The sequence below is a fragment of the Taudactylus pleione genome, unplaced genomic scaffold (genome assembly GCF_031769625.1).
Source record: "Taudactylus pleione unplaced genomic scaffold, aTauple2 ptg001628l, whole genome shotgun sequence".
Taxonomy (NCBI): Eukaryota; Metazoa; Chordata; class Amphibia; order Anura; family Myobatrachidae; genus Taudactylus; species Taudactylus pleione.
The window spans coordinates 1001314-1029018 of NW_028286025.1; the positions used below are offsets into that span (position 1 = coordinate 1001314).

General features: G+C 48.6%; 1 protein-coding gene across 2 annotated transcripts in view; it reads right to left on the reverse strand.

Annotated features, from left to right (window-relative positions):
* Window positions 1-27627, reverse strand: part of SETD3 (SET domain containing 3, actin N3(tau)-histidine methyltransferase) — a 72496-nt gene extending 44869 nt beyond the window's left edge. Inside the window, exons 1-4 of one of the 2 annotated variants that reach the window (XM_088464299.1) lie at window positions 27319-27627; window positions 8940-8977; window positions 1248-1366; window positions 374-466 (exon numbers count right to left, since the gene is read on the reverse strand). In XM_088464299.1, coding sequence (XP_088320425.1) covers window positions 374-466; window positions 1248-1350 — 196 coding nt within the window. In that variant the 5' untranslated portion in view covers window positions 1351-1366; window positions 8940-8977; window positions 27319-27627. Of the gene's footprint in view, window positions 1-373; window positions 467-1247; window positions 1367-8939; window positions 8981-27318 lie in introns of both variants that reach the window. The other variant, XM_088464298.1, reaches the window with a different exon arrangement.
* Between the last annotated feature and the right edge of the window lie 78 nt (window positions 27628-27705).

Here is a 27705-nt window from a genome sequence, read left to right on the forward strand (position 1 = left end):
ACTAGTGTGTACCCAGCTTTCAGCATCTCTAGGAACCTTTGCATTGGATGCCAGTGACCAGCATGTGTGCAGGGCCACCATAAAAAGTTCTGGGACCCGGTATTTAGGAAGGGGTGTGTCTATACAGTCGTACCTATCATGCTCCCACAGATGCTAGAGGGGGCGAGGGTATGGGGGGGTGACAGCCTAATATTGGGGGTGTTGCTACCAATCCTTTGCACATTGCCCTCTCTCGCCGCCCCCTCATGGGTATAAATGTTAGCCAAAATGGATAAATTCCTTAAGGAGAATATATATACATTTTATGTAAAAACAGAGTATATACACTAACACTTCCATCCACTAATTACCGGAGACAGAATCTCTCACCGACCTTTCTGCTTCTTGCGTATTCTTTCCACAAGGGTCCGGATCTGCACGTACTCCTCCCACTCTCTCCCTGGGGTAGAGCTGGGGTTACTGCACTCTGCGGAGACACAACGCTAATTAGTAGCCATAAGCGGCGGATGTAGGAGACTTTGCGGATGAAGTGAGAGAGGCGCAGGCCGGGCAATAACAAAATCAGAAGACGGACTATGCATTGTATTGTACAGTACTGTGACCATGTTACTCCTGCTTCACTTGTGCTCAAGTATGGCTATCCCCAAAACCTGGACTGTTCGTGTGCCTTGAGGACCGTGGTTGGGAACCCCTGGTCTATGGGGACTTCCCCTAGCTGCTATTTCTTCTACCTACGGTCATTGGATTTAAAAACCAGTAGCGAGGGAAGGGATCACGTTGGGCTTCAGAAACAGCGCCATCTGCTGGATGACGGCGACATGAACACCCCATATGCTAGTTCAGTTTTGTTTCTTTTTCTATGCATCTGTCTAATGTCTAACAGCATTTTTGACTAATCTGTGCGGTTTTTAGACCGTGTAAATAGATAAACATACACACACACACACATATATATATACTGTATATACAGTTGTGTTAACATACACACACACACTATAGCCATGAACTATGTAATCTTGGTTAGTACCTAGTTCATTACTTTCTTCACAAATCTCCAACTTCTTGGTAAGAATGACAACAAAGATATACATTGCTCAATTACATTTAGTTTTACAGAACGTAACATTTTACCACAGACAGGCAGAGATAAGAGCAATGTCTGAGGTGGAAGGTGTATAGTAAAGGTAGAAGAGAGTAGAGGAGAGATAATCACACAATCACTACACCCTACTGTATGTCTGACTTACTTTGTAATAACTCACTAATCAGGTTCATCATCTCTTTGGGGGACACTAAGGCTGCCGCCCCGCTCCCCGACTTCTGAGTTTTCACTCTGCTTTTCTTCCCCATCTTCTGCGGCCTCTCCCTGCAACGAAACGCGTCAGTAACACCATGAGATCTCCATCGCGGCTTCACCTCAGAGATGGGCTGATAGGATTAGTAATGGTAGTACACATGGCCGAGCGCTTCAGGAGGTTACCAGACCCAACACACTTAGGGGGCACTGTCCGTATGCACATCACTGCCCACAAATGACAGGGCAAAAGGACTACTATAGCCTCCAATGGCTGATAAAGGAGAGCAATAGCTTAAAACTAAGGAGCTCATTCAGACCCGCTCGCTAGATGCGTTCGCTCGCACCCTGCTTATGCAAATCCAGCGCACGCCCAGCGAGGCAGGCGATCACACGGCAAGGCATTAGCACGCCCACTATGTCTTGGCGTGCGATCACTTAGTGTAAGCTGACGCCCACTTGCGCACGTCATCTCCTGGAAGTGCATGAAAACATTGGTACATCGAGCACCATCGGATGCGATCGCAGCGCTTAAAGTTGCCTATACCCTGCTGCAAGCACTGCGATCACTTCAGAGTGAAATCTCACCAAGTGACGTGTACTATGATGCTGCCTTTTAACTATGCACGCCTCTGTAACGGCGTTGAGACGCTCAGGCACGCCTGCATTCACACCTCCACTCCCCCGTTTCCAGTGGCCAGCCCGTCACCACTCACACACGGCTTCTCCTGTCACTCACTTTACTGGGCTGTCTATGTGCAGCGAGTGAACGCATCCCGGTCTCTCACACTGGTTCGCGCACTCGCATTGCGATGCATACGCAGATGGCAAATATCGTCCGGCTACGAGCGTTCGCATCATAAGTGAGCGGGTCTGAATCAGCTCCTACAGAAAGTACCATGCAATGTCAACTTGTAAAAATTCTGACTAAACCTAAACATTTTTGTACATTGCTGCCTCCATCCCCCGTGTAACCAGGTAACTGAGATGATGGTCTCTAGGACCTGCAGGAGGCCTGACCTCCGACATGATCTACCGTGCATGCGCGTCTTTCATCCCTTGCGTACCTAGTGAATGGATGCCCCTCTGAGACTCCTGCAAATATACCAGCCCTGCAGAGTCCAGAGTACTAGCGTTCCCTAAAATGCCAACCCAACCCGTCGGGATACCAACCATCAGGATGCCGCTGTCGCTATTGTGACAGGAGGCATCCCATACCCATTCCCACCCAACTCAGGTCTATGAGCGAATGTACACGCCTTCAGATTGGGTGGTGGGCAGTGGGCAACCAGAGTATTTAAATTCAACAGACCTTTGAAACGGTCTCAATTGTTCACATTACATGCCAAGGGGTAGATTTACTAAGATAGGAGTTCTATTTAAGAAGTGATGTTGCCCATAGCAACCAATCAGATTCTACTTCTCATTTATCTAGCACCTTCTAGAAGATAATACCTGGAATCTGATTGGTTGCTATGGGCAACATCACTTCTTAATAGAACTCCCATCTTAGTAAATTTATACTCAAGTCTGAGACCCTGGAGTGATCAAACAGAGATTTGCACCCTTTTGTGGACCCTATTCCCCCACCTCCTGTGATAGAATGACCTCTGTTCCGACCTGAAACAATCTTTGACAATAACAAGAGATATGGTAAGAACTTACCTTTGTTATCTCTGTTTCTACGAAGTCCATAGGGTCCACAGGGTTGACCTTGGGGTATAGCTGGATCTGGATCCATGGGCACCACACAGTTAAAGCTTTGCTGCTCCCAGGATGCACTTGGGTCCGTCCTCCTCTATACCCCGCCCCGGCCACAGGCACCTCAGTTGGTAAGCAGCTAAGGCCGGAGGAGGAGACTAAACAGAGAGAAGGAAGACTGGAACACACAAGAAACCATACTCACAGAAATGGGAGACGGAAAACCGGTGACCAGCCACACAGCCCATTTGAAGCCAGGTGCGTCAGGGCGGGCGCCCTGTGGACCCTATGGACTTCGTAGAAACAGAGATAACAAAGGTAAGTTCTTACCATATCTCTTGTTTTCTACTTCAGGGTCCATAGGGGGTCCACAGGGTTGACCTTGGGGATGTCCCAAAGCAGTTCAACTAAGGGCGGGGACGCTCCTGTGCTGAAAGGAGTACCCGGCGCCCGAAGGATGCATCCTGAGAGGCGAAGGTGTCAAACGCATAGAACCTCAAAAACGTTTGAATTGAAGACCAAGTGGCCGCCTTACACAGCTGAACAGCGGAGGCGCCACGTCTAGCAGCCCAAGAGGGACCCACAGAACGAGTGGAATGAGCCTTAACAGAGGCTGGCACAGGTAAACCCTCCTGTGCATAAGCCTCACAAATAACGGAACGAAGCCAACGGGCTAACGTTTGCTTGTTGGCAGGCCAACCCCTCTTGTGAAAACCGAAGAGGACAAACAAAGAATCAAGACTTCCTAACCGAAGCAGTCCGATCCACATAGATTCTAAGTGCCCGGACTACATCTAAGGAAGCCTCACCAGCTGAAAGATCAGGCGACTGAAAAGCTGGCACAACAAGTTCCTGATTAATGTGGAACTTCGAGACCACTTTGGGCAAAAACTCAGGACGAGTGCGGAGCACCGCTCTGTCCTGATGAAAAATCAGAAAAGGAGGGCGACAGGAAAGCGCCCCCAACTCTGACACCCTCCTGGCAGAAGCACTTGCTAGGAGAAAAACGGTCTTGAACGTCAGCCACTTGAGGTCCACCGCCTCAAGAGGCTCAAAAAGATGACCCTGCAAGACCCGTAGCACCACCGCCAAGTCCCAAGGAGCCACAGGAGGCACGAAGGGAGGCTGTATCCTGAGAACACCCTGGAAAAAGGTGTGAACATCCGGTAGTGTAGCAATCCATCGCTGAAACCACACGGACAATGCAGACACATGAACCTTCAGAGAGGCCAGGCGTAAGCCGAGGTCCAAACCTGATTGAAGGAACTCCAAGATTCTGGAAACCCGGAACACCTGAGGATCATAGTTTCTGGATTCACACCACTGAAAGTAAGTGCGCCACACCCTGTGGTAAATCCGTGCGGAGGCAGGCTTGCGTGCCCTAAGCATGGTACCAATGACTTAACTGGAGAAACCCCTAGACCTCAAGACGGCTGTCTCAAGAGCCACGCCGTCAAAGACAGCCGACCCAGATCCGGGTAAAGGCAGGGCCCTTGAGACAACAGGTCCCGACGCTGAGGAAGAAGGTACGGAGCGTCGATGGAGACACACCTCAGATCAGAGTACCAAGGACGTCTGGGCCACGCCGGAGCAACCAGCACGAGCGTGCCGCCGTCCTGCTTGAATTTCCGCAGAACCCGAGGAAGTAAGGATATCGGAGGAAACAGATACGCCAGGTGAAACGTCCATTTCACCGACAGCGCGTCTACCAGACTGGCGCCTGCGTCTCTTGTCCTTGACCCGTAAACGGGCAACTTGTGATTGTGACGGGAGGCCATCAAGTCCAGCTCCGGCAGCCCCCACCTGTCCACGAGTAGCTGAAACACCTCTGGGTGAAGCGACCATTCCCGGGGTGGAAGTCGTGACGGCTGAGGAAGTCCGCCTCCCAATTGAGGACTCCGGGAATGAAGACTGCCGAGATCGCTGGAATGTGACACTCCGCCCAAGCAAGGATGCGAGACACCTCCGACATTGCTGCCCGACTTCGAGTTCCTCCTTGGTGGTTGATATACGCCACCGTGGTGGCGTTGTCGGACTGCACCTGAACCAGCCGTCCGTAAAGAGCGGGACCGGACGACTGCAGGGCCCGATAAACCGCCCGCAATTCCAGAATGTTGATGGGAAGAAGAGCTTCTTCCGCAGACCAACGATCCTGAAGTGACAACGAGTCGGTCACTGCCCCCCAACCCCGAAGACTGGCATCCGTCGTGAGCAGGACCCAGTCCGGGATCCAAAAGGGACGCCCCTCGATCAGATGAGCTGTCTGAAGCCACCAAGCCAAAGACTGCCGAACCTCCGGGGACAACACCAGCAACTGAGAGCGGATCCGGTGAGGTAACCCGTTCCATTCCGATAGAATCAGCCCCTGCAGAGGCCGGGAATGGAACTGGGCAAATTCCACCATGTCGAATGTTGACACCATGGAGCCCAAAACCCTCATAGCCGAATGGACCGACAGGCGGCAACTGCTCAGGCAACTGTGTATCCTCAGCTGCAGGGAGGAGACCTTCTCCGGGGTCAGGAAGATCCTTTGCTGCCGAGAATCCAGCAGGGCTCCCAAATGAACCATCCGCTGAGATGGAATCAGGGAGGACTTTTTCCAATTTATCAGCCACCCGTGCGCTTGCAGGCAAGCGACCGTCAAGTGGAGATGATGAAGCAGTACCTCCGGGGAACTTGCCAGCAACAGGAGGTCGTCCAGATACGGTAGTAGCCGTACATTCTGGTTCCGAAGATGTGCGGCCATGACCGCCATAATCTTCGTGAACACCCTCGGTGCCGTGGAGAGACCAAAGGGTAGCGCCCAAAACTGGTAATGGTGTTGAAGGATAGCGAACCTCAGATACCGCTGGTGCGAAGGTGCTATCGGAACATGGAGGTAGGCGTCCTGGATATCCAGGGACACCATGTAATCCCCCGTTCCATCGCCAGAATGATGGAACGTAACGTTTCCATCCTGAACTTGGGAACTCTGAGGAATTTGTTGAGGATAGGGCGTTGAGAGGAAGTTGAGGATAGGGCGATGAGAACCATTGGGTTTCCGCACCAGAAACAGAGAAGAATAGAACCCCGGGAACAATGACCCCTGCTGTCAGCAAGGACTCTATAGCTTCCTGAATCTGTAAAGACTTCGTCGTATCCTGAGAAGGACTCGTGCAGAAAAACTGGTGGGGCCCGCACAGACCGTCCTCAGACAATTCTGCCCCGTCAACCCCTGCCGAACAGCGTCGGCAGGAAAACAACACAGGAGCCTCGGAGCGCTCATTCCCCTCATCAGACATGACACAAACTTTTTTGCAAAAAAAGTGTCTCACCGAAACGAGGAAAGGCGTATAACACCCACGCACTCCCAAGTATGCAACCCAAACAGCCCACAAACTGGTACTGTGTAGCACACCGCAGTATGTGACGGACCTCACAAATACGTAGATTTATATAAGTGAGGTACACAGAAAGAACACCCCTCCCCCACGCACCTGCGGGCCATAGGAGAAGGAAAGGGATAGGTAAAAAGCTGACAGTAAGTAGAAAATAAGCACAGACAGCAGCACTAGCAATAGTCACATACCATGCAGAGAAGTATACACCTTCCGCTACAATCAACCTCCCAGATTCAGTGTCTGGGAGGGCTATAGCGCTGCGAACACTGTCCTGATCAGGGGAGAGGTACGCAGGGGGACTGGTCCACTGGAAGCCTGCCTGGGAGCTCTGCTATGCTGCCTGAGGAAGATGGCCGCCGGAGAGCTCTGAGGAGGAGTGGCCAGGAGATAACAGCCCAGCGACGCCAGCACACATGAGAGAAGGCGCGCTGGGCTGAGGGGAGGAGCGCTGAAGCAGGGAAGGCTGCCTCCCCTGCTAGTACTAAACCCCCGGGGAAGCCGGTTCCCCGCCGGTACTTACACCCCGGGGGCCAGCGGACACGCGGGGTATTCCTGAAGAGGGGGAGCCCGCCGCCGCTACTAGCGCCGCCGGTCTGTCCCCAGAGACCGGCGGCATGAAGACTGCATTTTCCCCGCGTGCAGCGCTGACAGCGCTGCACGCGGCTTACCTGGCCCCTTCAGTCCGGCAGCAGTCCTTGGGTGGTCCCGGAGCCACGCTAGCACTGACTCCGGGGTCCCGCTGCAATCCCCGGATCAGTACCAGCGTCGCAGCGCCAGCGGGGCTGTTGGAGCGGCAGCATAGACGTCCAGATGGACAGTCTGATGCTGCCGCTCTGAAGACAGTAAAAATAAAATAAAATCATCTTCTTTTTTTTTTTTTTTTAAATAAAGAATAAAGCTTAGGGGCTGCTTATGCAGCCCCACTGCGCAGGGTGACCCGACTCCGGCCGGGCACCAACTAAAACTGAGGTGCCTGTGGCCGGGGCGGGGTATAGAGGAGGACGGACCCAAGTGCATCCTGGGAGCAGCAAAGCTTTAACTGCGTGGTGCCCATGGATCCAGATCCAGCTATACCCCAAGGTCAACCCTGTGGACCCCCTATGGACCCTGAAGTAGAAATGTGTCATAGGGAAGTGCTCCTGCACCCTCATTACTTCCCAGCTACTCTGCACTCCCAACAGGGAGCCCCCCGGTGACGCAACTATTGGGAATACCCTGGCAGTGGGGCGAGCTTACAAAGTTTTGCCCAAATTACAGAGTTCCTATGGGTTGTGATCCAGCATTAACAGGTTTTGCTCAAGAACATGCCAGATGCTTTATACCCCCCAGTTTTTATTATCAACTTTCGTTGCAGTTCCTGGGAGGACCTCTACAATAAGTAGACTTCAGGGGTACAGAAATATAGGTGGTACCTTATTACGTTCTTTATTCTAGTTACCATACACATTGTAACTGGAAGCACCATAGGATGTCAATGAAAAAATCGACTGGATTACGGACGATGAGGAACACACTCATTTTCATAATTATCACAAGAAAAGCTGTATTAATATTAGTAAGTATGGCCCCATGAATAAAGACATATAGATATACCAAGTCACCTGAACATCTACCGCACCTGGATCATTGGGAAGACCTTTAAAATACGGCTGTTTATTTCTCCAGCTCGACTGCCTATCCCCGTCCTCCCATTGTGTGAGGAGTTTGTATTGTCTGTGTGTCAACAGATGCTGCTGATCCATGTCATTGTAATGACTTCAATACACAGTAAATAGTGGGAGAAATTTAAATGAACACAAAAGGCTGAAGTCACTAACATGTATATGACAGAGCACATTTAGGGCGTGGTTCACAGGTGGACACAGTACTGCGCCTTTAAGGGAAATCTGCGGCTGCGCGATTCCGCCAATGGGCGTACAAAGATTCACTATTGGCGCACCATTGGGCATTGCTCCTGCATATGGCAGATGCAGAATGTCCGACTAACCATGGCCGCCGGTGTCAGTGCAACTGCTATTTTGGAATCGGTCGCTAAAAAAGACACGCCCGCAACTGGCACCCCTCCCCCAGGAACACCCATGGAAATTGCATGAAGCTCCATGCAATATCTATCTGCGTCTCTGTGCAGTAACCAGCATGGAACATGTGCAGGGGGAAACCATCGGACCGTTGTTCCGATGGTTTTCCTTCGTCCAACTCTGAGTCACCTGCTTAATGAGATCACTAACCTAATCCTATACACCAGGTTTCTGATCAGAAACTCATTTCTCCTTCTCTGCCTGCTCAGAACAGATCCATTCTGCTTCTGAGGTGGAGAATAATGCCTGTAAGCCTCAGGCCTGCACCGTGGATGGTCGTGGGAGAAGGTGCAGGCCAAGAAATGATGAACAAGGGTAATTGAAGTTCAGAAGCTCCGCCCACTACGCACATTTAAATAATACAGACGTCTTACTGACAAGGTCTGCGCTGGAAGCAGTGAAACCACTTTGGGATTAGTTATTTTGCCAATACATTACTGAATAGAAGGAAACGGTGTGTGAATTAAACCAATATTACTACTTTACCTTTTATTTTCTGTTGGTGTGATGAGATCTAGAAGTGCCTACTGAGAAGGAAAAACACAGATGTGAATAACAAACACTCACATTTAATGCACATTTATTCATTCAACCCAATCACCAGTTGTGTTTTCATTTAAAACTTATTATATACATAACCTAAAACCGTATTGGTCGTTCTAAACAGAACCGCTGACGCCAGCCAGGGTGGACCCCCATGGAGCTGGGAAGGTGTAAGGAATAGTGGAATTGGTGGCTGTCCCACGCCTTCATAGAGCCACAGTCTTCAGTCCTCCATCTGCCGAGGACCACGAGAACCCATGAGGAGTGCATAGGGGCACATCCATTTGGCACATTGAGCACTGCAGAATGTCGGAGATCTGTAGTAGCTGTACACAGGGATTAATAGGAGCTCCCAGGGATGGGGACCCATTATCCCTCTACCTGAGGGGAGGAGGAGAGTCTGGGGATGGATATTTTGAATGTTGGACAATTAGGACATTGGGAAGACTGAACGAAGAGCTTTACAGATAGAAAGCAGAGATCAGACTTTCTTCAGTCTGTAGCTCTACACCAGCACCCTCACTGACGGGGGAACAATAAACTACAAAGAGCAGTGAGAGAGGAGGTAGTAAGAAATATGGAGGCACAAAGTCCAATATGGAAATATAGACAGGGAAATAAAAGGATAAATCCCTGTATAGAGTGGATGGTCTTATTGAAGGGATAGGCGGCACTTATGTATGTTCGCGGATGAGCCCTTCTAACTTCACCAGAGGATGCCTATAGCTGCGTTTCCCTACATTACTGTAATCGCACCACCGGTCTGGATGTGACTATACACCAGAGGATGCCTATAGCCGTGCTTCCTTACATTACTGTATCACACCACCAGTCTGGATGTGGCTATACACCAGAGGATACCTATAGCCATGCTTCTCTACATTACTGTATCACACCACCAGTCTGGATGTGGCTATACACCAAAGGATACCTATAGCCGTGCTTCCTTACATTACTGTATCACACCACCGGTCTGGATGTGGCTATACACCAAAGGATACCTATAGCCGTGCTTCCCTACATTACTGTATCACACCACCAGTCTGGATGTGACTATACACCAGAGGATACCTATAGCCATGCTTCCCTACATTACTGTATCACACCACCAGTCTGGATGTGGCTATACACCAGAGGATACCTATAGCCGTGCTTCCTTACATTACTGTATCACACCACCAGTCTGGATGTGACTATACACCAGAGGATACCTATAGCTGCATTTCCTTACATTACTGTATCACACCACCAGTCTGGATGTGACTATACACCAGAGGATGCCTATAGCTGCATTTCCCTACATTACTGTATCACACCACCAGTCTGGATGTGACTATACACCAGAGGATGCCTATAGCTGCATTTCCCTACATTACTGTATCACACCACCAGTCTGGATGTGGCTATACACCAGAGGATACCTATAGCCGTGCTTCCTTACATTACTGTATCACACCACCAGTCTGGATGTGACTATACACCAGAGGATACCTATAGCTGCATTTCCTTACATTACTGTATCACACCACCAGTCTGGATGTGACTATACACCAGAGGATGCCTATAGCTGCATTTCCCTACATTACTGTATCACACCACCAGTCTGGATGTGACTATACACCAGAGGATACCTATAGCCGTGCTTCCCTACATTACTGTATCACACCACCAGTCTGGATGTGACTATACACCAGAGGATACCTATAGCCGTGCTTCCTTACATTACTGTATCACACCACCAGTCTGGATGTGACTATACACCAGAGGATACCTATAGCCGTGCTTCCTTACATTACTGTATCACACCACCAGTCTGGATGTGACTATACACCAGAGGATACCTATAGCCGTGCTTCCCTACATTACTGTATCACACCACCAGTCTGGATGTGACTATACACCAGAGGATGCCTATAGCCGTGCTTCCTTACATTACTGTAATCACACCACCAGTCTGGATGTGACTATACACCAGAGGATACCTATAGCCGTGCTTCCTTACATTACTGTATCACACCACCAGTCTGGATGTGACTATACACCAGAGGATGCCTATAGCCGTGCTTCCCTACATTTCTGTATCACACCACCAGTCTGGATGTGACTATACACCAAAGGATACCTATAGCCGTGCTTCCTTACATTACTGTATCACACCACCAGTCTGGATGTGACTATACACCAGAGGATACCTATAGCCGTGCTTCCCTACATTACTGTATCACACCACCAGTCTGGATGTGACTATACACCAGAGGATACCTATAGCCGTGCTTCCCTACATTACTGTATCACACCACCAGTCTGGATGTGACTATACACCAGAGGATACCTATAGCCGTGCTTCCTTACATTACTGTATCACACCACCAGTCTGGATGTGACTATACACCAGAGGATATCTATAGCCGTGCTTCCCTACATTACTGTATCACACCACCAGTCTGGATGTGACTATACACCAGAGGATGCCTATAGCCGTGCTTCCCTACATTACTGTATCACACCACCAGTCTGGATGTGACTATACACCAGAGGATGCCTATAGCCGTGCTTCCCTACATTACTGTATCACACCACCAGTCTGGATGTGACTATACACCAGAGGATGCCTATAGCCGTGCTTCCCTACATTACTGTATCACACCACCAGTCTGGATGTGACTATACACCAGAGGATGCCTAAGTGTGCATTTGGGCACAACATGCGCAATAAGTAATGGGTACCCAAAACAATGCCTCTTCTACTGTAGATATAAACAGATCTTAATTTAGGGACCTCTCCCTGCACTGGTTGTGTACCTGAAGCAGGACATTTTGCGGACTGACATTTTGCATTCATGAAAATGCAGCCTATCCATTACATAGGAAACAGTGACTACAATGAGAATACAACCTACCTATTCCCTAGGTACCAGTGATAGTGTTCCCGCTAGGCTGTTTTAGCGGGGCGCCGCGCCCTGGCCGATTTTAAAAAAGGGCAAAATGCACTCTGCTTTTTTTAGCATCACCCCGCTTAAACAGCTTGCCATGAGCCTTCCCCACCCGCGGGCCGCAGTGTCCCACCGCTGGGAAAAGTTGAAGTGAACTATCACCGCCGGGTGATCTATTCACCGGTAGGGGAGAGTTTGGGGGGAGCGCAGCACCTCTGTAAGTGCTAGGCACGCCCTCAAGTGTGACAAATTGGAGGCATGTAACAAAGACACGCCTCTCCCCAACCAGCCACACCCCTTTTTCAGGAGCGTGCGTGCCAAAGCTCCCTGCCGGTACCCCCAGCATCGTGCCCGCAGTCTAGCAGGAACGCTACAGTGACATCACTGAGAATGCAGCCTATCCAGTCACTAGGAACCAGTGACATCACTGAGAATGCAGCCTATCCAGTCACTAGGAACCAGTGACATCACTGAGAATGCAGCCTATCCAGTCACTAGGAACCAGTGACATCACTGAGGATGCAGCCTATCCAGTCACCAGTGACATCACTGAGAATGCAGCCTATCCAGTCACTAGGAACCAGTGACATCACTGAGAATGCAGCCTATCCAGTCACTAGGAACCAGTGACATCACTGAGAGTGCAGCCTATCCAGTCACTAGGAACCAGTGACATCACTGAGAATGCAGCCTAACCAGTCACTAGGAACCAGTGACATCACTGAGAATGCAGCCTATCCAGTCACTAGGAACCAGTGACATTACATAGACTCAAAAGGTTCCTAATTAATCTACCTTATAAAAGATCAAAAACATTCAGTCTATGACAGAGCAAACTCACACCACTTTATGCTATAGTGTAATTGAAAGTTAGATAGTTGGCGTGATGGAGAGTTAAACGCAAATTCTTTTTGGGGATGGATCTTGCAATATTTGGCACTGCGCAGTTCTTCTAGTCAATCGTATGCATCTACGGGCGATTTGGAGGCTAGCGCATCCCAGGCGCTTCTCTATTTGCGGCGAATCTGTGTAAATGAGTGGTAACGGACGTTCGCACGTAGGATAAGTTTAGTGAGGCTGTGTTGATGGAATGCAGGCTATGCAGACTTGTGTGCACACAGAAATCAGATGGATCTTTTGCATGAAAAATAGAGCTGGCACAAGTGTGCACTGAGAATGCAGACAGCTAGTGCAGTGTTCATTCTAGCACCCTGTACAAGTTGTGACAGGGGCCGGGTGCTAGAATGAATACTACGTCAAGTGTATGGGTAGGGGCAGTGTGGTCGCATAGATGCGTACACCTTGGCATACAGGAGAATATCCACATTTAGTTCAGGCAATGAGAGTGTAATTGTGGCCAGCTTGCATGTAACAATGAATCATCCCCTCTATGCTATTGTTCTGGAGGAGAAGCTGAATTGTTGCAAGGGTAATTAGCACTAATTAATGCTGTACATATTATTCAGAAGGCTCTAAAACCTGGACCAACATAAATTGCATCCTATATTTTCCTGACTGTAGTTCTAAGTACATTTGTCCAGAAAAGCATATACGAGGGTTGTTCAAAAAGTAATGCCTAAATGCTCATAACTCAAATAATACGCAACATTTAATTTGAAACTTTGTCAGTTTGTACTTTAATTTGTCTGCTAGCTATTTATGTAGTTTTGTTTAGGTAGTCCAAGAAATACCATGGAATCCAAGATGAAACAAAGAGCCGTCATTGAATTTCTGGAAAAAGAAGGCTGCAGTGCTACAGAAATCCACACAAGACTGAAAAAAGTGTATGGTGAGCGTACAAGTGACTATAGCAATGTCAGAAGGTGGATGAAGCATTTTCAATCGGGAGAATCGTCCGTGTGCGACAAACCTCATGGTGGCAGATCATCAACTGCAGTGACAGCGGAGAACTGACACAAAGTTGATGCCATGATTCAGAAAGACCATCGTGTGACCATCAGAGATATCAGTGATGACCTTGAATGTAGCCATGGCACTGTAAAACACTAATCAATGATTTGGGATATTGTAAAGTGTTTGCTAAATGGGTTCCGAAGCAATTAACCAGGGATCATAAGGCCCAGAGGGTGGAAGTGTGCAATGACCTATTGACCATCTTTGAAGCCAACCCTGAGACGTTTTTGGAAAATGTCATTACAGGAGATGAGACTTGGGTATTCCTTTATGACCCAGAAACAAAAGGCCCAATCAAACCCAAGTTCAACTAGGCCAAAAAAGTTTAAACAACAGGGACCCGTAAGCAAAGTCATGGCCACATTCTCCTGGGATTGCCGAGGTGTTATTCTCATCAATTACTTGGAACAAAACCAATCAATAGTGATCGATGCATTATTACACGAAAGAAGCCATACGCAAAAAAAGTTCAACAATTTGACTGTCAAATGTCATCTTACACCACGACAATGTCAGACCTCACACTTCGATGGCAACATCTGCGGCCATTGCCAAAATGGGGTGGGCAATAATGCCACACCCACCATGCAGTCCTGATTTGGCCCCTTCTGACTTTCATCTGTTTGGTCCTCACAAATACTGTCTCCAGGGTCAACATTTTGAAGACATAGAGGTTGTTAAAAACACCATACGTTCCTGGGTTAAACACCACCCACTAGAATTTTTCCAAAGTGGATTCACAGCTTGGGTTGAGAGGTGGAGAAAATGTTTGAGCGCAGATGGTGAATTTTTTGAGTTGAGTTATTCTGTTACTAATGGTAGGTACACACTAGACGATATGCTCCCTGAGCGATATCGTGTAGTGTTGTCCCCGGCAGGCTGTGCTCAATGTCATGAACGACATTGAGCACAGCCGCTGAATGATAACATTAACGATATCGTTCAGCGCCAGGCTCTCTCCCCCCATTCCCTGACATGCAGCAACCTGACGAGATCGTCAGGTTGGCCTGCATGTCAGCCCGATGAACGATGATGACGAACGACCCGCGGGAACGCGCGTCGTCATCATCGTTCATCTTTTTGGGTTTAAAAATGGACGATAAAGTGGACGACTGAACGATAACGATATCGTTATCGTTCAGTCATCCACTTTATCGCCCAGTGTGTACGCACCATTAGACTTCAAAGTGTTTTACTGCAAATTTTCAAATCTGTATCTATAACAACATTTGAGTTATGAGCATTTAGGCAATACTTTTTGAACAAGCCTCGTACATGAAGCAGCAGAATTCTGATTATGTGCCAAGCAATTGACTGGTTAACGGGATTCACACAATGAATGAATGCAAGCGAGCGGTCAAATTTCGGTAGGAGTTCACTTGTATTGTAAAACTCTGTATAGCGTACACACACATATTAAATCTCTGTTACACAACCTCTCTGTAATGTCAGAGTGAGCTCTACTTAGTAATGTAAGTCATAAAACACAAATACAGAGTGATATCAGTACCCAGGAGTCTGGAAAACCTCTTCTTATATTATAGGATGGCTAGAGGACTGTTTTACAAAATACTGCACACGTACAAGTTGGGTATTTTCTACATGTATGTAATAGTTGCTGCTATATGAGACCAATGTAACCTGTTTTGCCATGGCATATCTATAATGGGTGCAAGGTATCTGCTGCACACGGGCCCCATGCCACTCACGCTGCACCCAGAATAGCCTACTGTGTGCGGAGCAGTGGGCCACCCCTATGCCCGCTGCTGGCGGCCATGTTTAAGTGATATAATTGAAAAGATGGTTCAGGAGATCGTGAACTTCTGCGCATGTGCCAGGCTTCTAAAAAATAACATGCAAAAAGATGGTTGATGGCATAAAGTAGAGAGGGGTTGGGGTGCAAAGCACAAGCCCCCACCCCGTTTTGTTTTCAATCACACATGTATTTCCATAAAGTGTTATAGCACAGCCGATTCATTAACTGCTGTTTATTCTAGCCCCCTGCACCTGTCACAACCCGTGCAGTTCCTCTTACCTGTCTGGGGTGTTGCTCTCTGCTCTGGTGCTTCTGGCACACTCTGGTCTGTATCTCAGCAGTTTGCTGCAGCAACTGAGTGTGCTAGAAGCACCAGAGCAGAGAGAGCGACACCCCAGACAGGATAGAAGAAGAACTGCGCGGGTTGTGACATGTGCAGGGTGCTAGAGTGAACACTACATTAACCATCACGTCCACCCAAATTGTGTAATACGTTTTGCAGATCAATCTCCCTTCCACCAAGGGGCAGAACCATATCATCTGGTTTGTCAGCCTCCTGACCAAGCAGCAGGTGCCAATAAACCAGCCAGAAAGAAAATATCTGAACTACAGCGATCTGGAAGGGAAAGCCTGTACACCTCGGGGTCACTACGGCAGAGCGCGCACAGTGTTTCTTTTCAAATTTATGGGATTCACAGCTGACACTGAAATCTAAACAGATTCTGATTGTTTTGAAAGCAAACTTAAATATTTGCACAAAGTTATGTCCTACAGCAATACAAGGCGCAGGGACCCGCACGTCTGTGCTGGAATGGGCCCTGAGAACAGGCAGTGTAATAAGATGAGAGAGTCATGGGGGGTATCCACTAAGCAATTTAAACAAGCGATTGCACGATAACGATGTCGTTATCGTGCAATCGTTTGCAAATCGCGCATGCATCGGGGATGTTTTGGACGAACCGACCGGCGATGTGCGTGCCCGCGGGTCGCTTCTGACATCGCCCGTACATGCAGGTCAACCTGACGATCTCATCAGGTTCCGCATGTGCGGGAATGAGGGATGTGCCGGGACTGAACGAGTGAACGTTCAGTCCTAGCACATCACTAGCTATACAAACGACAGCACGATTGCAATGTCGCAATCGTGCTGTCGTTTGTATATCGCTAAGTGGATACCCTGCTTAAGGCCCTACAGGAAATAATACTACACAAACTTCTCAATAACAAATATCTTACATTGTATATAATTATAATAACACAAAGCACAAGCTGTCCGTTTCCTAGCTTCTGTAACAAGGCTGACAGCCGAGCTCCCAAACATCCTCTGCATGTGTGATAAATGGGAAAAAAAAGGGGTTTAAATAAATTAAAAGGGAACTGGATGTTCAATAATAAAAAAGAACCAAAAAAAAGAATATAATAGTTTTTCATCATTTGCATAACTCATTAATGCTGCATGAGTGGCGACCTCTGCTGGTCTAATTATGTAATGACCTATAAACACACAACTTTATGTATTATATCCGACTCCTGATTGGAGGGGTGCTGCAGCCATGCTTTCAGCAGCTGAGCCTTATAGAGCATAATAGCTATGAAATAGTCATTTTTATTATTGTATAAGTACTTGGAACCAGGGAGGGGAGGAAAGCACTAGAATGTGGGGGGGGGGATCCTGCTCTGCCTCTTGTACACAAGTCTAGTAACCTATGTAAAGAGAGGCAGCCATTAACAGGTCTGCGGAGCTGGTCTGCCAAACCTTAAGGTGGGTACACATTAGGCAACCCCTCCCCCTGATGGTGCCAATGAACAGTCGGGTACACTGCATGATACGGTGACCGATCAAACGATGTGTCGTTCACCGGCACCACTGAACTTGCCGGTGTCGGCAGCTTTGACGCTCCGTGGTCCGTTCATGCACGGAGGACGGAACAACCCCCGATGTCGAGCAGTGGGGGGCGGGTACAGTAGGTACACACTAGACGATGTGCCCGATGTGATACCATCGAGTGTGTTCCCGGCATTAGACTCAGGGAATGGGTTCGATTCCCGTCAGCGGCAGCCCGACAGGAGCAGAGTGCGACGCAGCAGAAGCCCGACAGCGCTGGAAATCCCGATCGTGGATAGGTAAGTATCCACTAACCTAACCCTACTTAGGGGTGCCTAACCCTAACTTCCCCCCCAAGTGCCTAACCCTAACCACCCCCTTCCCCGCTGCCTAAACCTAAGTCCCCCCCGGGGGTGCCTAACCCTAACCCTCCCTCCCCCTAGCCTAACCCTAACCCTCCCGGGGGGGTGCCTACCCCCAATGTCCCCCCCATGATCCCTAAACCTAACCCTCCCCCCCCCCCCGCGGCTGTCCGCTCGCGGCGCCCGGCATCACTAAGATCGTGATGCCGGGCACCGGTCTCCCAGCGTCGGGGAAATGCGGGCGTCTACATGTAGACGCCCGACATTTCACCCTTGCCGGGATAAGACAGTCGGGAAGCCGGCTGCCGGTATATAGGCAGTCGGTTTCCCGATTGCTTCCCAGACTCAGACACCCCTATTTTCATAAGCTGCATATGTATATCTTACCTGGATTCTTTCTACACTACAGTAAGGTAATTAGATCTGTGCGGATTATGATTTCATTAAAGTTCAAATAGTAGTTTAGGGTATGAAATAGTAGAAGTACCGATGTAATCTATGCCAGCTGGATGGGTTAGTTATGGAGGTGTAATGTGTGATGGCTGCATATAGTACCTGGTAATTATAGCAGGGTAGTGGGTGATGGCAGCATTGTGTCATCATTGCAATCTAGTCGTGGGTAACGGGGGAAGCTTGGGGCAATTATAATGGCAGAATATATTACGTTGACACTCTCTTCTTTGGAGAGAAACAGAAAATGCCTTCAAAAAATGTAGAGTGACCACTTCTGCCAACAAGTGATTGATTACTGTACTTACGAGTTACTGACGAGTATATGACAGCAGGGTAATTAAATAAATGCAATATATGCTTTTACTGTCATGTATTCTCCAGCAATTAATACACAATGCTAACCCTCATCCTTGCTGTTACAGACACCTAGCCATTATTGCAACACAACTAACATTATTAGCATCATATTATGGGAGAGATTTATCAACTCTTCTAAAGAGATTAGCAACCAATCAGATGATATCATTTTTCTCTTTAGAAGGTTTGATAAATATCCCCTATGTGTTACTTACACTCACACAGATAAGTCAGAACAAGGGACACTATGCACCTGGTTTTTATACGTTTTGAACAAAACTTTGTTTTTGAAACAGAAAAAAAAAAAAAAACACTGCTGTGCTAGTCTTTTTTTTTTTTCCGTCTTGTCAACAACACTTTATTGGCTTTCCCCTCCTGCCGTAGAGTGTTTCTTTTCTGTAGGATAATGATCAGGGTTCATAGGTTCAGATAGACACAACATAAATCTGGAGGAGTGCCTGGGAAATGGGGAACCATGACTAATAAGGAGCCTGTACATTCCTTAATGCGATCACTGATATTATATTTATTTTGAATCTGGAGCCAGATCCACGACTCTGACTAAAGAACCCTGATTATTAATACTGCACTACACAGAAAGCTTTAGTCCCAACACTCACAGGTAACAATAAATGGACCTGCGCTTAACTCCTAAATGGTACGGTTAGCTGCGGTCACAAAGGAGAGACTCCCACAATAGAGTCTGCGCTCAACCAGTAGCTGTTGGATAGTAATGCTATAATGAAAAAATAGTCAGATAAGTGAGAATGAAATGATGCTCGTGGGCAGGAGTGATGTGTAAAGGGTTTATTGTACCAGAAAAAAAGTGGGGCAATGGGCTGATTGACATGGAAGACACAATGCTTCCTGGTGATGTGGGAAGGGAATAAGGATATGATGGGGCTGAAGCTGGTGATAGAGAAAGGATGGGGGTAAACAAATAAAAAATAGGTAATAAAAAAAATAAAAATAAAAATGTCTGCTTGTAAATGTCCTGGAGTAACTGTCCTAGTGGGTGTTGTGATCTGGAGGGGCGGCGTCCCGAGCCTCCGGTCCAACAACTTACCCTGTCTTCTGTGTCTTCTTTAAGATTAAATCCGTGCGGGCCTTTGACTCTGCTGGAGTGTGCGCCCGGTTGCACACTCAACTAGATGTCCGTGTATCACCGGGAGCGGCGAGACCGTGAGATCACGCGGTCTCCGGCTATCTGCTGACGGCCGCTCAACCCGCCGGCCGACGGGGAGACTGGATGCTGCAGAGGAGGGTAGGTGTCTGGTGTAACGGCTCTAACTAGAGCACTGCTGCACTTCCTGGTGGCAAAATCCCGCGATCGCATGTGGGATCTCGTGGGCACTGACGGAGTCAGCTGTTGGTATTGTGTTCAGTGAGAATGAGATAATGGTGGGTCCAACTTGTAGCGGCTCTCAAGCCTTCATCAGGGACTCACAGAGGCTATTGGTTATTTGTTATGCAGCTTAGGGAGTGTCAATCATACAAAGACTTTAGAGAGCATCACCCAACATCACATAAGTCCTGACAAGCAGTGGATAAGGGAAGCGCAACCTGTAGCGCTCCATCTGCTGTGGAATTACACATCCCAGCCTGCCTTGCCACCGTTTTAGCAGGCTAAGCAGCAAAACTCTAGTAGGGCATGTTTGGATGTGTAGTTCCACAGCAGCTGGAGAGCCACACGTTGCCTACGGGATGTAGTCGGCGCCAAAATCACGACAAGGGATCCCGGCACCAGTATCCCGACCACTGGCATCCTGAAGGTAAGTATCGGGGTTTTAGGTAGCGGGGTTAGGCATTAGGGGGAGGGTAGGTTTAGGCACTAGGGAGGAGAGGTTAGGGTTAGGCACCAGGGAGGGTGGGTTAGGGGTTGGAAGAATACTGTGACTTCCTATGGGTGTCTGGAATCTGGCTGTTGGGATGCCGCTGACTATTTCATACCCAACCTGTTGCCTCTCCCTGCAGTAGACAATGCATTAAATTGCAGGTCCAAAACTGAGGGTAAGACCATTTTATTTAGAAGAAACTGTGTATTTTATAGCAGGGCTATGAATAATGTACTAAATTAAATATATGCAACGATCCCAGGAGCAGCTCATTTCCCAATATTAGGGGGGAGATTAAATTCTAAGTAATGGACGCAAAGTGCCTTTGGAACTGTCAGGAATAAGTACTTTGTGGCTGGTAACATTGCTCATTTTCCTTCACATCCCATAGAAGGTGCACAGGAAAAGTAGCAATGTTGCACTACTGTATTCTTCTGCGACATAGGCAGCTGTATAGTACGGCAGCATAGGGGCGAATTCAATTCGATGTGAGCTGTCGGCATTATTGCCCATATAAGCACAATTACAGTAGGCTGCTCTCAGCTCTTAGCTACGTAAGTAGTGAGCGAAAGCCAGCCACTGAGAAACACTGCGCAAAACCGCCATTTCAGGCTAACTGAATGCAGCCCACAGGCAGAGCATCCACACTGACCAGAAGCGGATACCAGCACCACCATTATACCCTGACATTACCACCTAACAGCCTCATGACTGTGGCCACGTAGGGAGGTCCTGCAGAGCTCAGGCTTCCTAACAATCAAAGGGGGACTCCCTAAACCCCAGTATAGTGCGTTTGGTTGGGTCACCTGGCTGCCGACAGAGACAAGTAACCACAACGCAGTATGGAAAGGGTCTACGGACACAACTGATTAAGGTCAGCTGCTAAAATACATTTATTGTCCAACAAAGTTATTCTACACAACAAAGATCTGCAAAACGCTGCCTGTGTTTTGAAATTAAGTGGAAGCCACCGACTATTTGGTGTAAAATAAAATAAGGAAAAAAATTAAAAATAAGTCGCCCCCTAGAGGCAGAACATGGCGCTATCTTCAGCAAAAGCAAAACATATCCAAGGCAGGGAGATATTTGTGTTCTATTTAAAATAAATTGATGAAACATTATTTTAAAACAACTAACGTTTAAATATCATGCACCTTTAAGTTTCAGGTTAATAAACAAGCAGCTCAGTAATAGTTAACGTCAACTCTGGCCAACCTGTAACTGGAATACGAAACACAAATACCCGTTCACCTCTATCCACTCTTTTAATGTACGGGTCAATGAACGGTCAGGAGCAGATGCCTTAATCCTGTATAAATTACATTTGATTACTTCACTGCACTTAACAGACTAAAGTAACCAAATGATCTGATACGATCTACTATTTTAGAAACACTGCATTTAATTTTAGTTTGGAACCCTCGATTGTATTTATATTACCATCTTTCTGGGCTTGTTACTTGTTATCGCACTTTTATTTCAGTCATGCACTAACGTACCCTCCTAAGCTACATGAAAGGCCTGTGCACACAGACACTTTCTCCCATCTTGTATGGGTTACTTGCTCTACTACGACAGCACAAAAAAAAAAAAAAAAAGACTTCCCCCGTAGACGTCTAAATCAACAGGGTCTGTGTCCAATTCGATCCCAAAAGTTGCTGGCCTATTTAAGTATCTCTCCAGGACTATGGGCCTGATTCAGAGCTGAACGCTCTGACCAGAGCGCTCGCTCTGAATCAGGGCCCTCCTACCTTTTTTTGGAGCGTCCTCATGGACGCTCGCATAGCTGTGGGTTACCACCCACAGCTATAGCGAGCGTCCATGATGATGGTCGCGATGGTCTTGACCATCGTGACCATCGGGCTTGCGACGGAGACCCTGCGGTAGGGTCTCGCTGCCGCAAGCCCTGGAGTGCTTTTGGCTCCATCAGAGCCAAAATCAGTCCCACTGACATCACTAGTGATGTCAGTGGGGCCGGCTTCAGACGGTAGGCGTTCCCATGGGAACGCCTCCGTCTGGCAGTCACGCCCGCGGCACGCCCACCAAAGGGGGCGTGTTGTCAATCAACATCGACAGCACGCCCCCTTTGGTGCGAGACCCGGAGCGACAGCTTGGCTGTCGCAGTCCGGGTCTCGCGCATGCGCACGACGGAGCTCCCTCCGTCGTGCGCATGCGCAGTGGGGCAACATCGACCCGTTTGCGAGCGTCCTTTGCTCGTGAACGGGTCTGAATGACCCCCTATATTCTTCTGGGCAAATGGGGACCTCATAAAATCTCTCTCAATAGGAGTAATCATTTCGGACCCACAAAGGCATAGAACTCTTTTTCAGCATCTCAACATAATATGGTTTCAAATGACCAGATCGGTAAACAGCTGGCACTGAAACTTTGAAGTTTTAATTCATTGGTAGGACATCGCGGTGGGAGGTGGACAGAAATTGTTCTGCACTGTATACGTCATCAGGGGACCCTACCAGTGGATCATGAATGGCACCCACACATTCCAGTAAGGAGATGGGTGAATCATTTTTAAGTGATAGGTAGAGTCACAAAAACAGTATGAAAAGTGTGATAATGTGAGTGTCAGCAGAACACGGCTGTACCACGGTTCAATAATCACACACCCATTTAACAGGCGGAGTACGTAAACATATTTATAGGGGTCAATCTTATTATGTGAGAGTTTGCATCATGAAACTTGCATATATCCTGTGAATGTGATTTGCGCGGCTCCCGGCGAGGTTGCATGACTGTTTTACAAAGAGCGGCCTTGGAGAAAAGCACGATAAAGTGGGGAAAACATCCTGGACCCCCCAAAAAGTTGCAACGGAGATAGCAGGACCATATAGGATGAGTTAGTGGCCGTAAGGAAAGTACTGGAGGTTTTTAAACGTTGCCAAACGGCTGATAGTTGCACTTTTTATTAATGGTGGATAAATGATAGGCAGCAAGTGTTATTCAGCAGGTAAAAGTCTTTCAGGTATGTTAGGGTACAGCAAAATGTCTTTAATGTGATTTTTTTTAGTGTTTTTATACAAGTTTGTAAAACACTTTTTAACTCCTATCTACAAGATCAAAAAACTCCTCTCCCATCAATACAATGGCTCAACAAAACTTACCACGTCATTTAACCCATTAACGGAGCAATTGTTTCTTGCACGTCCAAAACTACTGGGCCCTCGACGGAGCTATTCAACTGCTGTTCCTGCGGGCTCGAGTGCCAATTACTTATTGTACTTGTCTTGCCCAAATGCAGGGTGTTTATCCGCTTAAAGCTGTTAAACCCATGTAAACTATTGGGCGCGCTGCCGAAACGCCAGTTTGGGTTCCCAAACGGTCGACTTTTCACACATGAAGGTCCAAACAGAAATAATGGGCACTCAGGGCAACATTTGTATAGCTGCGTCTGGCGCACAAGAAGCAATTGAATCTCGCCTAATGAGCTTAATAGAGAAAGTCACCTGAAAATGATTGGCCAATCTATCCTATGTATACCCCTCCAAATGGGGGGAGTATTCTTTGGGAGGGCACGTTCACATTTTTTGCAGCCCCATTACAATGATGGTGTACACGAGAGGCATAAACTCTCACTGAGAACCTATCATTGCCAAAGAATATTTCCAAACCTAATCCAAAATCCATATTAGTCAAACATCAACTTCAGTTCAGTCTGTACAGTACTGACAACCAGAGATAACTCAGAGGGCCTCCCTTACTAGGGAAAAGATACAATAGAAGGACAATGCACATTTGGAAGTAGTGAAGAGCTAACCCTACAACCTAAATATGTGACCGGTAATAATGGGCTGCTGAGAACTGCATACCCGTAACAGGTTGTGCACCAACGTTGTCCTACATCAGGGGTAGGGAACCTTTTTTCTGCCGAGGGCCATTTTTATATAAAGAACATTATTTGCAGGGCCGGTTCAGGCCATGCCCCCTTCGTGTGACATCACACGGGGCGGGGCCACAATCATCTGTGATTACAGCAATGCCTGGAGCATCCTGCGGGTGCTCTGGGGAGCTGTAAGGGCAGCGGTGTGACCATCTGAAGCGTCCTAAGGACGCTCCAGGTGGCACAGATTCTGGCTGCAGGGTGCCATTCTAGGCACACTGGGCCTAATTCAGAGCCGGACGCTCTGAATCAGTGCCCTCCTACCTAAAAATGGAGCGGCCTCCTGGCCGCTCGCATAGCTGTGGGTGACCACCCATAGCTTATGCGAGCGGCCAAAAAGATGGTCGCGATGGTCAAGACCATCGCGACCATCGCGCTTGCGACGAGACCCTGCGGTAGGGTCTCGCTGCCGCAAGCCCTGGAGTGCTTTTGGCTCTATCGGAGCCAAAAACACTCCCACTGACATCACTAGTGATGTCAGTGGGGCCGGCCCCAGACGGTAGGCGTTCCCATGGGAACGCCTCCGTCTAGGCAGCAACGCCCCCGGCACGCCCACCAAAGGGGGCGTGCTGTCACTCACCAACGACAGCACGCCCCCTTTGGTGCGAGACCCATTGCAACAGCTTGGCTGTTGCTATGCGGGTCTCGCGCATGCGCACGACGGAGCTCCCTCCGTCGTGGGCATGCGCACTAGGGCACCATCGACCCGCTTGCGAGCCGGTCTGAATCAGGCCCTCTGTTAGCCAGATGAGGCTAGCATAAAAAAAGCTTAGAGGGCCAGACCAAATGATTCCGTGGGCCTTATACGGCCCCCGGGCCTGAGCTTCCCCATCCCTGTCCCACATACTGCGGAAGTCCATACAATGCAATTTTAGCTACAGTGTTCCCTGGTGTAAAACTGCACGGTAAGCATGTGGTTACAATGACCATTGTATGGCTGTAACAGGATTGGTCTAGCCTGTGTTTGGCTATTGGTTGGCAAAGCCATGCAGCAGCGGGGGTCCTGCATTAGAGAAGGGCTACAATGATTGGCAGATGAACTCTACAGTAATATATGGCTATAGATGATCTTGCATGTGAAATAAAAGATTGCTGTTTGATTATGGAATATCCAGAAGAGGGATAGGAATTTTAGACTGGGGGCTATGGGCTTTCTACAGTGTCATGTGAAAATTTACATTAACTTAGGGTTCTCACAAACGGGTGAAAATATAGATATCTTTCTATCCTGAGGATACAGAGAAGGCGCTGGCTATTCCCTGGAGTCTTATGACCGCATAGTGAATGGCAGAAAACGCTGGTCTCTGAATCAGGAAACCAGGGTGATAGTTTATATTTAAGAATATTACAACATATGGGTAAAGGGATTCCTGCTCCCTACGGTCACACAACCACCTAATAAATACAGTATGACCCTGCTCCCTGACGTGAGAAAAAAAAAAAACTGTATAAATCTCTATAGCAGGATAGAGAAGGGGGGGCTTCTGCGCTCTCCTGCCATGTGACCATGTAATAAATACAGATAACTGCTCCCTGCAGCGAGTGAGGAATAACTGTATAAATCTAGGTTCTCCGTTATTATATTTTATTTATAGGGCGCCACAAGTGGTCCGCAGCGCCGTCCATACGCAAGTAGTAGGACAGCACAGGTTACACAGAACATTACAGTAACCAAAACATAAACAGAGCACAAGTAACAATAAGCACCACGATTCTCAGTACACAATACAGCTGGGAAGCTGAAGGCTGTCATTGAAGTGCTAGAGAAGAGGGCTGTGAGACAGTAGGAAGGAGGACCCTGCTCCTAGGAGCTTACAATCTAGAGGAGAGGGGAGACAGACAGATGACATGAGGCATGAGTGTGTAGATGGAGACCTGAGGGCAGGAAGTAGGCAATGTGGAGATGGCTGAGGCAGGAGGGTGGGGACAGCGGCCTGGTGACACGGTTATTGATGAACAGGTGGGTTTTCAGTGCACGTTTGAAGCTCTGCAGGATACGGAGGGGGGCTTCTGCCCTCTACTGCCATGTGACCATGTAATAAATACAGATGACTGCTCCCTGGAGTGAGGATAACTGTATAAATCTAAGTTCCCCATTGCAGGATACAGGGCCTGGTTCAGTGGACACAATGGTGAAGGTTGCGCCGTTGGTCACTGTTGTTTGTACTGCGCAGGCATCCGAGTCGCATCGAGCAGTTGGACCCAGATTGACTGTCAAGGACAATTTGCGGGCGGTAACTCGTTCCTGCGAATTCGTACACAGTGGTTTAGACTCCGGCGACTTACTGCAGACGGACGTTCTGTGCGGCTATAGGCTGGCGCTGAACATCGATGTTGCATCTTTGCAAGAAAGTCGTGGACTTGCTAAGCAGCTTAGTGGGCATCCCAATGCACACCCCAGCGTCTGCAACATGAGGAGGGGATCGCAGCCGGGAGGGGGGGGGGGGGGGGGGGAGGTGATTTGCGTCCACCTCTGTATCAGCACCATAGGGAAGGGACGCCTGCTCCCTACTGTCACAAGACCATCTAAATTACTATAGATGACCCTACAGAGAGGAATATTCATATAAACCTGGTGTCTCCATTAGAGGGATGGCTGCTCCCTACTGGCATGCTGCCATACATGATGACTCTGCTGCCTGAAGTTTAGTGAAGGATACTGAGAGATAGAAGGGTGGCTGCTCCCTACGGTCATGTGACCCTGCTCCAAAAGGAGTGTCAGCTTACAGCATAGCCCTGGTGCCTCCACTAGAGGACAAAGAGGGATTGGCTGCTCCCTACTGTCAGGGTGATGACAATGCAATGAATGGGCTGCAGTACTGGTCTCTGAAGTGGGACAGTTGTACAGTAGGCTACCACAGGCAGGTGTATCTGTGCACAGCGGCCTCTGGGTTAGGCAGGGGGTTATTGGAGTGCCAGCTCTTGGGTCTAACCCGCAGGATGTGCTGTTGATGGGCGTGCCGGTGCAGGGGGCCTGGGATTCAGCACTTACCTCCCGCTTCCCCCCTCCCCCCGCGGCCCTCTCACTCCGGAGGGGGGGCCTTCTCTTCCCGTCACCGCCGGCCGGGGGAGAAACCGTCCGGCTGCGCCTGAGATGGAGAGTGCGCGAGTCAGAGAGAGACCAGAGCAGCAGCCGCAGCCAGACTCAACCAAACCCTCCGCCACCAGCTCTCAACGTCAATCAGCCACAAGCGGCTGTCATTGGCACGTCACCCGCCACAGCTCGCCTCTGACTGGCGGACGGAGCTGTCACTCAAGCCAGGCGTCGGGTCTTTCTGTCAGGCTCAGAGGACTCGTGCTGCCGGGTTTGGTTGCGCCGCAGCAGCAGCGTAGCCCACACCCCCTTTTCCTGACGTAGCCACCTGCGATTGGTCGGTGG